At 38.9% G+C, this 16,408-nt stretch overlaps 1 protein-coding gene across 3 annotated transcripts in view; it reads right to left on the bottom strand.

Moving 5' to 3' along the window:
* The window catches only part of HEATR3 (HEAT repeat containing 3), a 37,486-nt gene that overhangs the window by 15,750 nt on the left and 5,328 nt on the right, over positions 1-16,408 (bottom strand). For all 3 annotated transcript variants that reach the window (XR_448178.4, XM_007113758.4, XM_007113755.4), the window contains exons 5-11: positions 14,607-14,716; positions 12,225-12,365; positions 10,432-10,709; positions 5,744-5,834; positions 5,480-5,637; positions 5,110-5,192; positions 3,493-3,629 (exon numbers count right to left, since the gene is read on the bottom strand). Coding sequence is in view for 2 of the 3 variants with exons in the window: in XM_007113758.4 (XP_007113820.1) it covers positions 3,493-3,629; positions 5,110-5,192; positions 5,480-5,637; positions 5,744-5,834; positions 10,432-10,709; positions 12,225-12,365; positions 14,607-14,716 (998 nt within the window). In the remaining variant the exon portion in view is untranslated. The remainder of the gene's footprint in view (positions 1-3,492; positions 3,630-5,109; positions 5,193-5,479; positions 5,638-5,743; positions 5,835-10,431; positions 10,710-12,224; positions 12,366-14,606; positions 14,717-16,408) is intronic.

The raw sequence follows: 16,408 nt of genomic DNA, 5'->3' as shown, positions 1-16,408 counted from the left end.
GAAATTAAGTAACTGTCAAAAGAAGTTAAACAAAAGAGGTGATTCAAAATGTCTTTCCCCGCAACAACTTTGTACAGTATCTAAGAATTTGTAGCACACCTAAATGTAGGTAAACAGTCAACCCACAAGTAATCAAGCAGCAAATTATATTTAGGTGAATTCTGAAGACTGATTTTCAATGTTCTGATATGGAATAAAAAAACACATCCCAGAATGGGTGCTACTACCATTCTAACTGTAATGAAAATGAGCTTTCTGCTTCCCAAAATCTAGGGTAGCAGGGAATCCTAAGTGATTTTAGAACCCATGTAATGGAACAGATGACAAACTGACCCAATCTGCAAATACAACATTGCTAAAAATTTCTTATGTTTTGAAGATCAGTATTTTAAATGAAGGAGACAAAGATGTTGGTGTTTTGAACACAAGGACCAGATTCTACTAAAAACTTGCTCATTTTATCTCTGATGTCAGCCACAAATCTATGTAGGTATGTATCACAAATTTTATAAGTATTCAGATCTGTATTTCAAAAACAAAACTAAAACAAGTTAAATACAATACAGCTGTACGATCCTCATACATTTAACTTTCAAACATGGTAACACAAAAAAGAGAAATTTAGCCCCATTCTCCCCACCAAATTCTTCAATAACAGTTCACATTATCCATGTAGAGCTCATAGGGTTACACTATTTTATAAATCCCAAATATTTAGAAAGACTATTCTAGAATAGTATAAATATAAGCAATTATCCTTCATCAAAAATTTCATTCTGATAAAAAGGTTATGTCTACAATAGCTAGGAAATTGGACTTTATTAAAAATCTAAGTGTTTAATTATACTTTCTCACAATTCAGAAACTTTCCATTACTTCTCTAAGGCTCAGCTTGTTATCGTTTTCCTGTGATCTTTCCAGGTAATAAATGTGCATGTACCAGTGACCAAGAATAGCCAGCTGAACTAGGAGAAACACACCTAAGTGTTTTCTGCATAGCAGAGGCACAGAATATGTGCACTTATTTCCAGTGAAATAAACTCTTCACGCTGGCAGGGGATTGGGCTTGTGGGACCTTGACTGGACTCTCATTGAGAAATGGCCCAGAGGAAAGAGATGGCAATTGTGAAACTAGGGCAGACAGGGTTCTCTCAGGTTAAGCAGGTCTTGGAAGCACTAAGAGGTTTGGGTAGGTCCTGCTCACCTGGGGGCCTAGCTGTGGCCTCCCCTATCCGGCCCTGCCCACTGCAGGGAGCCCACGGGAATGCGTGGATGGGAGTGGGCACGAGCCACAGCAGTCTCCCCCAACCACCCCCCACAGGACATCCTGCTGGGCTGACGGAAACCATCCCTCTTGCCCCCCGTGCCATCCAGATCTCTTTAGGTTTATAAGGCTGGGAGAGAAATATAAAGCTATAGTCATCATTTGGCCAGCTCACAATGACCAGTCACCTCTGTACTCCAGAGCTGGCCCAGTACAGGCTTGGAACGGGAGTGGGGCTAACACTGCTCACATCCTGCTCGACATCCTGTCTTAGGTATGGCTGAGCATGTGGTTTACACATGATGGCACCAGCTAAAGAATACACAGCCTGAGATCACTTGAAAACTCCGCCTGTTAACTGACAAATACTGATTAACTATATAATGAGTTTCTAAATATTTATTTACTTAATCTTTAAAAATTAATCTAGAACTTCTAAAACATGCACCATTAAATACACAGCACCTCTTCATAGAGTGCAAGATAGATGTCTTAAAGAATCAGAGACCGACTCTTGAAGGAATGCTTATACAGAAACTTGTATTTAGTCAAAAGTGACCATATTTTGATCTTCTAAGAGTTTCAGCTCTTGGACTTAGTACTGTGTCTGAGAAGGGGAAATGTTAAACAGTTTTGCACAGAAATAGAGCAGATTCATATCTCCCATATTAACCCTCACTCCAGACATACATGCCGGATAGACTAACGCGAAGAATTTTCCTTTACTATGTAAAATACCTCTATTTCCTTCCTCTGTTTTGTTTGAGCTCCTATAGTTTAATGTGGCGAAGTTAAATGAGATTCTACTACAGTGAACTATGACAATCTGTTAGAAGATCATGCATTATACACTGTACAGCTAGGTCATTTAAAAAGAACAGTTAACAAATATTCTATGATATAGCTTATATGTGGAATCTAAAAAATGATACAAATGAACTGATTTACAAAACAGAAATAGTCACAGGTGTAGAAAACAAACTTATGGTTACTAGGGGGAAGGGGGGGAGGGAGAAACTGGGAGATTGGGACTGACACATACACACTACTATATAAAAAATAGATAACTAATAAGGACCTACTGTATAGCACAGGGAACTCTCCTCAATACTCTGTAATGACCTACATGGGAAAACAATCTAAAAAAGAGTGTATATATGTATAACTGATTCACTTTGCTGTAGAGCAGAAACTAACACAACACTGTAAATCAACTGTACTCCAGTAAAAAGAAAAAAGAAAAAAGAAAAAAAGAACACCTAACTCATGTACAGTATCTCTACAAGTTTCTGCGTACAAATGAAATTAATCCATATCAGATACCTGTAACTTAGAGATACAGCTTATACCATGCAAAAGTATTTGAAGAAAGATATGTGTTAGAAAAAAAGCAAGGTGTAGAGTTGTGTGTATGGTAGTCTATCATTTGCCTTAAAAATACACATACATACTTTTGTTTCGAGAATCTCTCTGGAAAAATACACAAGAAACTGGTCACAGTGACCAATTCTGGGAGAGGAACTGGGTAGTGTGAGAAAAAGGAGGGAGGCTGTCCACTTTATGTGCTCTCAAACCTTGTGAATTCTGTCATACACATCTGTAGCACCCAATCAAATGTAAATCAATATATGGAATCTAAGAAAAAAAAAGTGTCATGAAGAGACTAGGGGTAGGACGGGAATAAAACACAGACCTACTACAGCATGGACTTGAGGATATGGGGAGGGGGAAGGGTAAGCTGTGACAAAGTGAGAGAGTGGCATGGACATATATACACTACCAAAAGGAAGAGATATGGGAACATATGTATATGTATGACTGATTCACTTTGCTGTAAAGCAGAAACTAACACACCATTGTAAAGCAATTATACTCCAATAAAGATGTTAAAAAAATGTAAATCAAACGATTTTATTTTTAAGAAGAAAACTAAATAGAGAACTACCCAAATATCTTAATGAACCCTAATATTTATGATGATGCAGCCTTAATTGTCCTGACATAACAAGCAATTTTAATGAAAAAGAAAAATATACCCCAGAGGCCTGCTCGCGTACTTTGTTTTGACTCTATACCACCAGCAACTATAAATATATGACTGCTAGTGTCTGGGAAAGGTTTCTGCAGGTTGGATGAGAGACAGTGTATAATTACACACTCCAAGTTCCAGGCCCTTCAAAATTCTGCTCCATCCCAGTCGTTTTTCACAATAAGGCCTAAATATTTACCTGGCTGAGAAAAAAGCAGTTGTGACAGATGCTGTGCAAGTGTCTGAAGGGCTGCAGGTCCTCCCAGATGGTCCACATCCAGGAGGGAGACAAGGCTCTGGAGACACACGAGGGCTCTGCATTGTATAGTGCTCATTCTGCAAAGGAAGAGAGAGAATGCTGTCTGTTCCTCTCACAGTAACCCAGCAGAATTCAGCACTGACCTTGAAACTAAGTGTCAGATTCTGACAGGGACCATCTGTAAGCAGAAGGAGGTCTAGGGCAGTGAGCAAGGATTCTTAAAGTGAACTGTTAATCCTACCAGATCAAACTGCTTGAGCACTCAAGGCCTCTGAGGCGCAGCTCATTTATGAGTCACATGGAATCTGCCTGAGAAAAATTTCTATGCATGGCAGCATCTTTAAAATTATTTTTAATTGTGAAATACGACATACATAAAGTGCTCAATGAATATACAGAGTTTAATGGTTTACAAAGCAAACACCTGTGCATCTAGGTAGGAAATAAACAATGCTAGCACTATTTAAAGGACATGGAAGCAACCTAAATGTCCAACGACAGATGAATGGATAAAGAAGATGTGGCATATTTATACAATGGAATATTACTCAGACATAAAAAAGAATGAAATAATGCCACTTGCAGTAACATGGATGGACCTAGAGATTATCATACCAAGTGAAGATAATGCCATTGCAGTAACATGGATGGACCTAGAGATTATCATACCAAGTGAACTAAGCCAGAAAGACAAACATCATATGATATCGCTTATAGATGGAAACTGGAAAAAAAAAAAAAAAAGATACAAATGAACTTATTTACAAAGCAGAAATAGACCCACAGACATAGAAAACAAACTTATGGTTGCCCAAGGGGAAAGTGGGGGAGGGATAAATCAAGAGTTTGGGATTAACATACACAAACTACTATATATAAAATAGATAAGCAACAAGGACCTACTGTATAGCACAGAGAACTACAGGGTAATAACCTATAAGGGAAAAGAATCTGAAAAAGAATACATATATATCTGAAACACTTTGCTGTACACCTGAAACTAACACAACACTGTATATCAACTATACTTCGATTAAAAAAGAAAAAGAAAGAAACGTTGCTAGCGCCCTCACGGCCCACCTATCCCTTCCCTATCACGCCCTACCTCCTTGACCCCAAAGGTCACCACTCTCCAGACTTTTATAGCAGACATTTCCTTGCTTTTCTTTACAGGTTTACCACCTATGTATGCATCACTAAATCAAACAGTTTAGTGTCAGTGTTCTAGTTCAGATTTTTTATTGCTGTATGTGTTAATCTAATGTGTTAAGAAGTAGCTCAGCTGTATGTATTCTACTGTATGATTATGTCAGCATTTATTTATCCATTCTGCCACTGATGGACATGGAGGTCGTTTCCAAGTTGGGGCAACCGTGAACCACACTGCTACGTGCACTCTCCTGTCTCAGTGCACATATGCGCACACTTCTCCAGGGAACATACACAGGACACAGGGGGAGAGCTCTTGAGGGGGGAGCCGGCATCTTCCATTTAATGGTCCATCATTTCATATAATAACATAATGACAAATGGTTTTGAAAATAGAAAAGTTCTTACTTTCTAATCAAAGGTTTCCAACTGGGGTTCCTAGAACACACGTCAACTGCAATGCTGTTTGGAAAGGCGGTTTTCTCAAAAATCTAAATTTAAAAAAGAAGTAAGGCAAAGGTTGAAGAGTAGGGTTTCTACACACGGTTCCTTTATAAAATCCCAACGTGTGACTTCTAAGTGAGATGGCTAGGCTGGATAAAGATGTACTCAGGAATCCTGAACAGCCCACCTCCAGTGCTGTTCATTGTTTTGTTTCCCAGATCTTACCAATTACCCACACCTGGCAGTGTTAGCGTACTTCTTTTGCACACAGAAGGAACAGCTTTCTTAAGCCTTCCCTGTGCTCTAGGATGAGCCTCGACTGAAAACAGATTACCTTCTTTGGGATGAGGCAGTTGGTGAGAGCGGTGTGAACCTCATGGCAGAGGCAGAGGGGAGACAGCAGCTGCCCACCACCTTCACTGAGGGAATTCTCCATAAACGCGTCGCTTTCATCACTGCTGGAAAGCTCTTCCCATTCATCGTCGGTGGGATCTGGGAAGAGTGCAGATCACACAGAACTGGACTGTTTAAGATAACCCTCATGGAAGCTGCCCTCCCAGTCCAGGGGAGGATATCTAAATGGGAGCTGGTCACAAACCTTCACTGCAGCACATGTTGACAATGATCTCCAGAGCAGTCTGCTGAGCTGTCAGCAATGCTACGGTCTCTCTCAGCTCCCTGTCGGTGGGCTTAAAAAAAAAAAAAAAAAAGCAAACGACCGACTCTCAAATGTGTGGAAAAATATTTTCATGTGACTCTCCTTAGTCAAAGCCTACTAAATGACCTTTGCACTTGGAATAGAGGACATGGGTGGGGGTGGGTAAATAGAAGAAAAGTCATAAAGTGCCGGAAGGACAAACAGGCATTATGATTCCTCTTGGCGCCGTGCAGCGCGCCACCGTTCACCGGGTTTCCATCTATCTGCACGGTTATTTTCTAAGTGTTGCTTAGTTAGCTGGAGAGAACAAAAAAATATTCAGGAATTCTGAACTAAATTCACCCTGAAACTTAATCTAATGTGTTAAGAAGTAGCTCAGCATACTAAGATTAAAACAAGAGTTCATTTTGGACACCAGGCACTTACACACAACAAACCTGCTTTTAGACGCTTACACATTTTCTTGGAAAAGACTTCATTAACCAGAATTACTAACAGGCCCTTATGTGACCAACAGAGCTTGGCTAAGGAGCAGATAGGCTTGCTGCTTTCTGGCTTTCTTTGAAGACTGCAATAAAGCATTTCTTAAAGACTGAAGGAAGAGGGGGACTTTTTCTTCTGGAAATAAATAACATGAACCTAACTTATCAATTAACATTCTCAAAATGGGTTGTATAAATTTATATGACCTTAATTCTCAAGTCACCTATGAAAAGTGAAATAGCTTCACTCCAAAACAGTGCATAAGCTAAAAGTAATGTATATTTTGTTGTCTGAATGTTTCCCAGTTTCAAAAGCTTTCTAATTGTCTTTTCAGTGGCTGTAAAATATTCCATTAAATGAATGTATTATAATTTATTAAGCATCCCACTAGCATGGAATATTTCAGATTACTTAGTTATCTTATTTCCTCAGATTTACTGGATCAAAGGTTAAAAACACATCTATAGATCTTGTGACATATTCCTGTTCTCCTTTTCCAGAATGTTGTACTCATTTTTAATGCTCCAGCAACTTCTTGTGCAACGATTTAACTCTAATTTTGAACCACATTCTTAAAAAAAAAAAAAGCAGAGAGCTAATTTAATAGATGTAGCATAGGAATCCCTATGTTTATATTCATTTTATTGCTGGCAAGAATGTATCTAGGGACTTCCCTGGTTGTCCAGTGGTTAAGAATCCACCTTCCAATGCAGGGGATGTGGGTTCGATCCCTGGTCAGGGAACTAAGATCCCACATGCTGCGGGGCAACTAAGCCCGCGTGCTGCAACTACTGAGCCCGCGGGCTGCAACTACTGAGCCCGTGGGCCACAACCACAGAGCTCACGTGCTCTGGAGCCCGTGCGCCGCAACGAAAGATCCCGCGTGCCACAACTAAGACCTGACGCAGCCAAAAATAAAATTAATTAATTAAAAAGAAAAGAATGTATCGAAAATTTATTCCCACTCACTTCGTGTGTGCATGATATTCAACTAAACATTTCTTAGAGGCGACTCAAAGCTACATAAGACATGCCTTTGCTGGGCTCTTATCCACTTAAAACCTACAAAGATCTGGCTTAGAAGAACTCTGAAACTAAGTTCTACTTCTTTACCTGACTTTCCTGCTCAGAACATTTCCCTGCTTCTTATTGTTATCAAATTGACATAAAGAACCAATCTAGAGGAAATGTTATGACAGCTGAGATTTGCTTCAAAATATTCAGTAGTTGAGAGGGGAGAGTGGGTAGGGAACTAGATGAAAGAAAACAGACTGTGATTTGACAACTGCTAACTGTGGAAGCTGGGTAGGGAGTGTTCTACTTCTGCATGTTACAGCCACAACTTGGGTCGGTTCTCTCTTCACAGATTTGTGCTTATACCTTCTTAAGTTAAATGATGCAATTAAGGGTTTTGATTCTAAAGGATCCCTGCACAAGCCACTGGGCAATGTGAAAGACCAGAGCTGCCTGGCTGTAAATTTGTATTCCTGGCACATGGCAGCACGATGCTTAGCACCCTACTGGCACTTAAACACTGGCTGCCTGATCGGCATGTTAATCATCCAGTCTACTCAGCTATGGTGATAGGCTTTAAAAAGCAAGCTTTTGTTAAGAGAAAACACTGCATTTTCTAAGCACCAAAATTCTATTTCTAAGTGATACTTGGGAAAGTGAATCTCTAAATAACAGTTACATATCGATACTTTTAAACAGTGGCACTTCATCTTGGTGGACATGGATCTCAATCCCCACTCCCTCATTCCCTGTAGGGCCCCTGAAAGCAAGGCTGGAGATGGGGAAACCCTGCAGGAGTGCTCTTCTCCCAGCCAGAGATGTCCGATCTTTCAGAGTCCCCTGACAGCCCAACTGGAATTTCTACTTCTGCTCTGATGGGAATTCGGGGTGGGGAAACATAGTATGTGTGCATCCGGCAGGATAAAGTGACCTGGTCAGCACGATGCAACACCTGCAGAAGAGCCTCCAAACCCTGACCTGTTATAGCTGATGTTCCACATGTGGATCCCAGATCTGTAACTCACCTCCATGTGGTACCTGAGGGGATGCTGCTGGGGTTCTAGAAACACCCTTTGGAATGACAAGGCTCATAGCTATGCCTTTGTCCATCTTGCTTTACTGATTTTAAATTCTACCCACTCTGACTCAGATGCACAAGTGAGACAAGGAGTAAATTTGGGGTTCAAATACACGCCTCTTGCACCAAAAGGGGGTGATATGATTTTTAAGCCGCTTTATGATTTGCAAGCAACTCAAGGGCAGGATGGCCTTCTCATTTTCGTATTCACCCCAGCACTTAACACAATGCTTTGCACCTAACAGCTATTCCTGGGGGTTGTGGCACATATATACAATGGAATATTAATCAGCCATAAAAAGAAACGAAATTGAGTTATTTGTAGTGAGAAAGTAGTTCTTAACTACAACATTTGACTGCTTTAAGACACCACCAATTCAGCTTTACAAGACTTCATGAATGTAGGGCAGTGGTATACTGATGAGTTTATGCCCACTAAGAATTCTTTAAAAATAAATCTATCAAAAGTCTGAGACATTGACTTAAGATACTTCTCAGTTTCAGTTCATTGTACATGAATCAGGACAGGCCACGAGTGAGATGGTAGAAAGTGTGACAGGACATTACTAGGGTTCTTCCAGTTCAGGCTTCACTGTCTTTCTCCCGAATGACTTCAGCAGCCTCCTGTCTGGTCTTCCTGCCTCCAGTCCCCTCAAACAACACTAACCTGCTTTCACCATGCTGTTTCTTACGCCATCCTTTAAGACAGCTCAGGTGTTCTGTCCACAAAGCCTTTTCTGAGAGCGTCTTCCTTTCTGCTTCCATCAGGGCTGAGTCAGGTGTGCCTACTCTATAGATACGACTCCCTCAGAAGTCTGTGCACAGCCCTCTCACTGTTCTTAGCATAGGCATTATAATAAATTACAATTATATGTCTATCCTCTCAAGATGGAAAAGGTCCCTGAAGACAGGAAATATGCCTTAATCATCTTTCTATCAGCAGCATCTGGCACAGGGCCTGGCACACAGAGTAAGCACAGAAAATGTGCACCTAGATGAATAAAGCCCAACTCACTGTCCTCCTTGTCTTCCTGACGACCTGCTCTCCTCCTTGGGAAAAATACTTTCCCAAATTATGGCTCCATCGCTGCTGACTGGCTCAGCTGAAATGCTCCCTGCACCCAAAACTGCTCCTCCTCACCCCAACATCACGCCCACTAGCACAAATAAGCCACAAACAAAAACTATAAACCAGGGACTTCCCTGGTGGCACAGTGGTTAAGAATCCTCCTGCCAACGCAGGGGACACACGTTCGAGCCATGGTCCGGGAAGACCCCACATGCCATGGAGCAACGAAGCCTGTGTGCCACATCTACTGAGCCTGCGCTCTACAGCCCACAAGCCACAACTACCGAGCCCGCATGCCACAACTACTGAAGCCCGCGCGCCTACAGCCTGTGCTCCACAAGAGAAGCCACTGCAATGAGAAGCCCATGCACCGCAATGAAGAGTAGCCCCGGCTCGCCGCCTAGAGAAAGCCCTGCATGCAGCTACGAAGACGCAACACAGCCAAAAATAAATAAATAAATTTATAAAAAACAAAACAAACAAACAAGCAAAAACTATAAACCAGTCTGCAAAAACTACAAACCATCATTAATTTTCATAATCACCCAACCTCCTCTGCTCGGCAGTAGGGGGTAAATGAAAGTTTGGCTTGCTACTTTGGTAAGGCTAAACACTAAAATAAAAGAGACAAGAATGCAAGGGACAATTCAAGCAAAGTAAAAATTCCTTTAGTTTGAAGACAGTCTGGGAGAGAATGTGTAACTGAAGTGGGAGATGACCACATGTTTCTGAAGTGCTGCAAAAGTACTGGTCTACCCCATCTTTCAAACCTTCTCTATACAAAAGTTTTGTCTTAGGACATTTTTTTTTCTCCTTTGGGAGATTTCTGAGTTATGAGTTAATGGGAAAACATGACTTTTTTTTTTTAAACTGAAATTCACTTTATAATTAACTTTGGTGTAACATTTTCCTACAAAGCTTAGGATACCTATTGAAAGAAAATAGTTGTATTAATCCATGTCTGAAAGCATCAATCTGACTTACTGGAAGTAAATCTGAAATGAAAGTTTTCCTTCTGACTTTCCTTCTATGAGGAATTTCTTCCATTTCATCATCCTCAACCAAATCATCACCATTAACATTCTGTAATGTGTCCTCAGTCTCTGCAGCAGTTTTTATCCTTTGAGTTTCGGCCTCCTTCATTTGAATAACCATTTCACCAGCATCCATTTCCAGAACTTCAGATAAGATCTTTAGTATGGCATTTATGATTTCTGCCTGACTCTTGGATGGAATAATGTCCTTTAGATTCCAAATTGTGCCTGTGGGGAAAAAAATGAGCATGAGGACAAAGAAATCGACTGTGAAATCTTTTATTAAATACAGTTTCCATGAGAGTGGCTCTTTAAGCTCAGGTGTAATTTCAAAAAATCCCAATCCCACTGCCTTTGTTCAGTTTTTATTAAATGTCAAACAGCTTTGCACAGAGGCAGCTCCCTTTATTACAGCAGTCCTTCACAATCGTCTCCTTTTCTTGGCACACAATGCCTTGCTCTGATACACCAGAGAGCAACAGATCAAGAGAATACCGATCGAGTTTCTTTTACCATGACAAATTGAGTTGCCTGGCTTTCTTTCATCTTAACCTGAGCTGCTCTCCTAAGCAGCTTCTTATATTCCAAGAGTGGAATGGAATGCACTAAAATTCTAAGGTCTCACGGACAACCAGAGAGCAGGTTCTTGGTTTTTTGCTTATGAAACTAGAACAGCTACCACTAAGTAGTTAGACTAATTAAAAAAAAAAAATGTGACGGTTAAAATAAAAATCATTCCTGGGTATATATATTCAAAAAGAATTGAAAGCGAGGACTCAGACGGACATCTGTAGAACCATATTCATAGCAGCATTATTCAATAACAAAAAGGTGGAAGCAAGCCAATTGTCCATCCACAGATGAATGGATAAACAAAACGTCATGTATACATACAGTGGAATATTATTCAGCCTTTAAAAGGAAGGAAATTCTGACACATGCTATAACATGGATGAACCCTGAGGACATTACACTAAGCGAAATAAGCCAGTCACAAAAAGAAAAATACTGTATGATTCCACCTATTTGAGGCACTAGGGTAGTCAAATCCATAGAGACAGAAAGGAGAATAGCAGTTGCTGGGGGCTGAGGGGAGAGGGAAATGGAGTTGTTTAATGTGTACAGAGTTTCTGTTTTGCAAGATGAAAAGTGTTCTGGAGATTGGTTATACAACAATGCAAATGTACACTGACTGCTTAACTGTACACTTAAAAATTGTTAAGATGTTAATTTTATGTTATGTGTATTTTATCAGTTTAGGGGAAAAAACCACCTCTCAAGATAAATTACCCCTGGAAGACCAAAGGGCAAGAGGAAAATATATAATAAGTTTCCTACTACTTGACATGTCATCAGATTATTTCTTCTTTCTGTATTTAGAAATTCTGGGGAGATGCATTGCAGGTAAAGATCTTATAGGAAAGTGGATGGTCATGTCTTAGATGCCTACACTACAGTCAACTTCTGAACTCACTGGTTCATAAATAAGAGGGGGTCCTGACAACAGCATTTCTTTATCAGACAACAGTAGTTTGTTAAACTAAAAACAAATTTAATCTTAGAAGGCTTTGAAACTATGCAGAACCGCTTGAATTAAGGGTCTCCAATAAAATATTAAAATTTTCAGAACAGACTAAGCAAAGAAAGCCCTGATGTGGTGGAATGGGGGAATAACTTTGTCCCCCATCTCTACCTACTACAAGTAACTAAAAAAGCACACTATCACATATGGCTAAACTTTACCTGCCACCAATGTCTTTAATAGAATATATTCCATGGAATTGACAGGAGAAAGCATTGCTGATTCCAGCACATGCAATGCTGGGGCACTGAAAGATTTCAGTAGCTCTGGGTTATCTTCAGTCACCGTCTGCAAACAATATGCTATAGAGACAAACATCAAATATTTAGAAAAAAATGAATTCTGCTAGGATAATTTAAACCAAAATAACTCATCAAAAAACATTTGCATCTTTACAAGTTCTTTGGACACAGGTAGCTCTTGTAGGAGATATACGCTTTCCCTCAAACACGGTACATGCACATGAGGCTTCCCAAACTATCAGAGGTATAAAAGACCTTTTTTCCTTTTTTCTTAACTTCTAATCCTTTATAAAACTATACTTTTATAAAATATAATTTAAAAGCCTCTTAACCACCGTGACAATGTGGAATTACTATAAACATTTATAAAGGTTTAGCCTCTATTTCTGTACTCATCACAGACCAGTAGCAAACAGCCTGCGGACCAAACACCAGTGCACTGACAACACTGTCAGGGTAGTTCTGTTGTCAAAGACAAGCCCTAGGTTTGGGAACATTCTGGCTTCTTTGAAATTCAGCATGACCTTAAAAGTCAGAGTTATTTCTGGTGAAACATATTTAAGGAAAAAAGTATTTTATATAAAAATATGAGCAAATTAAGAGATGGGTAAAATATTAACAGACATATATGATTTATTTAGCACTTAACTGTTCTCTGGCATTAGAACAAGACAATGGATTACAACTTGTAAATTAGAAATAATTAACTGTAAGTATAAAAACAGTTGGGATTGCATGAAAGGTCTGACTGAAGAACAAATGAGGAAGGAAGCACAAATGAGGAAGCAAGCCCAATTTTGTTTTCTTTGAGATACTGTAGACCATACAAATCCATTTCTTTCCAGGTCTAAAACTTCCAAAGCAGATCGTTCCCATCCAAATTAGTAGTCAAAATACATTTATATATAAATCCATATATATGCATATGTGTACATATACATATATCCCAATGTAGTATTTTTTTCATTAAGGGCCTAATTAAATTCACTTTAGCAAAAAAGCAAGATAAGTTGTGATTGCTAAAACAACGCAAACTCAAAGAAAGCTATATTAATACGTAGTATGGAATCTCAGAATTTCACTTTACTATACGTAAACCGCGCTTGATTTTCAAAACAAAAGTAATTTGACATTTGTTTAAAAAATCATGAACCTAGGTAAGTGCCAAGGAAAACACTGCTATACAATGCAAAATAACTTTATTCTGATCCATTTTTTTAAAGTTCTTTAAAAAAGTTCTTTAGGAAAAAAACTAAATAAATAACCAAATCTACAAAACTTAAGGCCACAAAACAGAAGTGAAGTTTCTCTTTTAAAAGCTATGAACTTTCCTGAAATTCTCTTATTGTAATAAAGACTGTCCTGTGAGACTAAAAGTCACCTACCAATTTCCTAGTTCGACTGTTTTTAAAATTCTCATTTACTCACAAATCTCCCCTTTGCCAGAGATTCCATTTTTGAGAAACTGATTTAAAATTTTCTTCCCAGTAGTATTTATTCCACTATTATTTTTTCCTTTTCTGTTCTATTTCCACTAGAGCCAAGAGAAACACTGGTAAGGGGAATACACTTCAGTAAGCGGAATAAACTTGTCCTTGCCAGGAGAAATACACAGTTAAATAAAAGGACAGCCAGATGCCTATATTATGATGGGTAGAAAAAAATGCTTTTCACCCATTATTTCTCCACTTGCCCCCAGAGTTCTGCTGAGCCACCCACCCTCTGGTTTCTGTCTCCTCCCCCTGCTGAGTAAGAGCCCCCGGTGGCTCTCTAACCCCATGTACAGAAGGCGAAGGAGCTAAGGCAGCTGAAGCTGCCAGACTTTGCTTTCCCTGTCTGGAAGGCAAGCAGGCCTTTGTGAAATTCCAATCACTTATTTTCCTCTCTCAAAAAAAGCACAGGTTATCAAAAGTATTCTTCTGGAAGTATGAGATAGTGGTACAAGCCATTTAAATAAGTCTACATTCCAGTTAACTTTGGCTCAAAGGCCTGGTAGTTGTGGGTTATTGTTTCTCAGTAAATGGGAGATGAAAACTTCAAGAATTAATAAAGCCTTCTAAGAATGGTAGTATACTAGAAACCACATATGCTCACATAATTACTTTTCTCCCTCTCAGAGTCAAGAGCAGGAAAACTACATGAGTAAGTAAAGCATTAATCACAGACTTTAAAAGATTCAGAATAGAACTCAGCTATGCATTTACTACATACAATGAGAAAAAAAATCACTCCTGTAGAATAAACATGCTATGTCTGAATAAAAAATTTTGAATAAGGCCACACATACTTTTCTTCACTTACCTACTGAAATGGCCAGGTCAACATTGGTGGAAAACCTACTTAAATACTTTAATACAATCTCCAAACACCCTTCTTTGTTGAATATAGATACTGCTCTACTACTGCATTCACTAAATTGAAGGGGGGAAAAAAAAGTTTTACTATTCACATTTTAACATTATCAACCACAGAAATTCATGAAAAAATAATTAGGCTTTGTAAAAGAACCAAAGAGTTGTAGTCAAACACCCACCATTTTTATAGATGAAGAAACCAATGCCCATTTATAGTCACTGTGCAGGAACACAACTGGCTATCTGTATTTTTATTTCCATCACAGTAGGATCTTTTAGCCAATCTCTTTACCCGCATGCCAATTTCCTTACAGGAGGTTAAAGATGGAAGAGAGCTTAGAAATCATTTACTTCAATTCCTCATTTTGTCGATAAGGAAACTCAGACCCCAAGAGGTGAAGTGATCTGTCCAAAGATCACGCACTTTGTTACTGGTGAGTCTTTGGATCCAGCTTACTTGTCTTTCCACTGTATCACAGTAATAATAAATTAAAGTAAGGATAAAAGGCCTCTATACTTATCACACAAAAAGTACAAATTTAAAAGAAAGTAAAATTAAAATTTTATTCATTCCATCTAGACTGTTATAATTTTAACAGAATTTGCAGTCTGCAACAGAGAAACTGTTATAATAAATATTTTTGAAATTACACTATTTTTTAATAAAAGATCAGAATTAATGTTATCAATGTTATTAATTAACATATATGCTAAATATAGGGTAAACAGAGCAAATTATAATAATTTTATCCCTGGTTCCAGAGAAGAATATTCCTCCAGACATACCATATATACACATAACAGACTAACAGCTAACAGAGCTGACTAAATGATTAAATTCAATCCTGCTGTCTAAAGGTAAACTATTTTCTGTTTGTGTATCCATCTATCCATCCATCCATCCATCCATCTAGTTACTGCAACACTGCTATGAACCTCCCCTCAAGAAGCCCATAGTAAAGTCAGGAATAGTCAGGAAAATAAAGCATAAATGTGTTAAGATAATGGGCACTCAGGAAAGAGAGATCACTGTGGAGACCACTTTTTCAGGCACTTTTCAAAGAAAACTTTTTTTAAATTTCTGAGTTCAACAATTTATATATTAAAGTTATCTGAAAAACAGCACCCACTAGCTTGCTTGAATATGGCATTTCCTCAAATCTGATCTCTCCAATTTTCCTGGTAGAATGCATCCACTAGTTTAAAATGAAATCATGGGGGGGGACGAATAAATTGGAGGATTGGGACTGACATATACACACTACTATATATAAAATAGATAACTAATAAGGACCTAGTGTAGACCACAAGAAACTCTACTCAATAACTCTACAATAGCCTATATGGGAAAAGAATTTAAAAATGAGTGGATATACGTATATGTATAACAGATTCACTTTGCTGTACACCTGAAACTAACACAACATTGTAAATCAACTATACTCCAATAAAAATTTAAAAATAAAAACTAAAAAAAAAAAGAAATCATAGGCAAGTTTGGATTGCTGTGTAGGCAGCTTTCCAGGATCCAACTTAATCTTGTATTCTATGAAGTACCTGTGCTTTAGGTCAGAAATAATCATCGCTGCTGAATGAAAATAAGGAAATGACAGATTCTTGCTAGAATCTGGCTAGAAATGTGAGACAATAAAATGGCGTAGAAAAAAATGCAGGTTGTGTTTCCAGCCATCTCCATTCCTAAAAGCAAGTCCACCCCCCCCCCCCCCCCCCCCCCCCCCCCCCCCCCCC

This window comes from Physeter macrocephalus, chromosome 17 (genome assembly GCF_002837175.3).
Source record: "Physeter macrocephalus isolate SW-GA chromosome 17, ASM283717v5, whole genome shotgun sequence".
NCBI classification, from domain to species: Eukaryota; Metazoa; Chordata; class Mammalia; order Artiodactyla; family Physeteridae; genus Physeter; species Physeter macrocephalus.
Note: the sequence above shows the minus strand (reverse complement) of the source record. Positions and strands in the feature narration are given on the sequence as shown.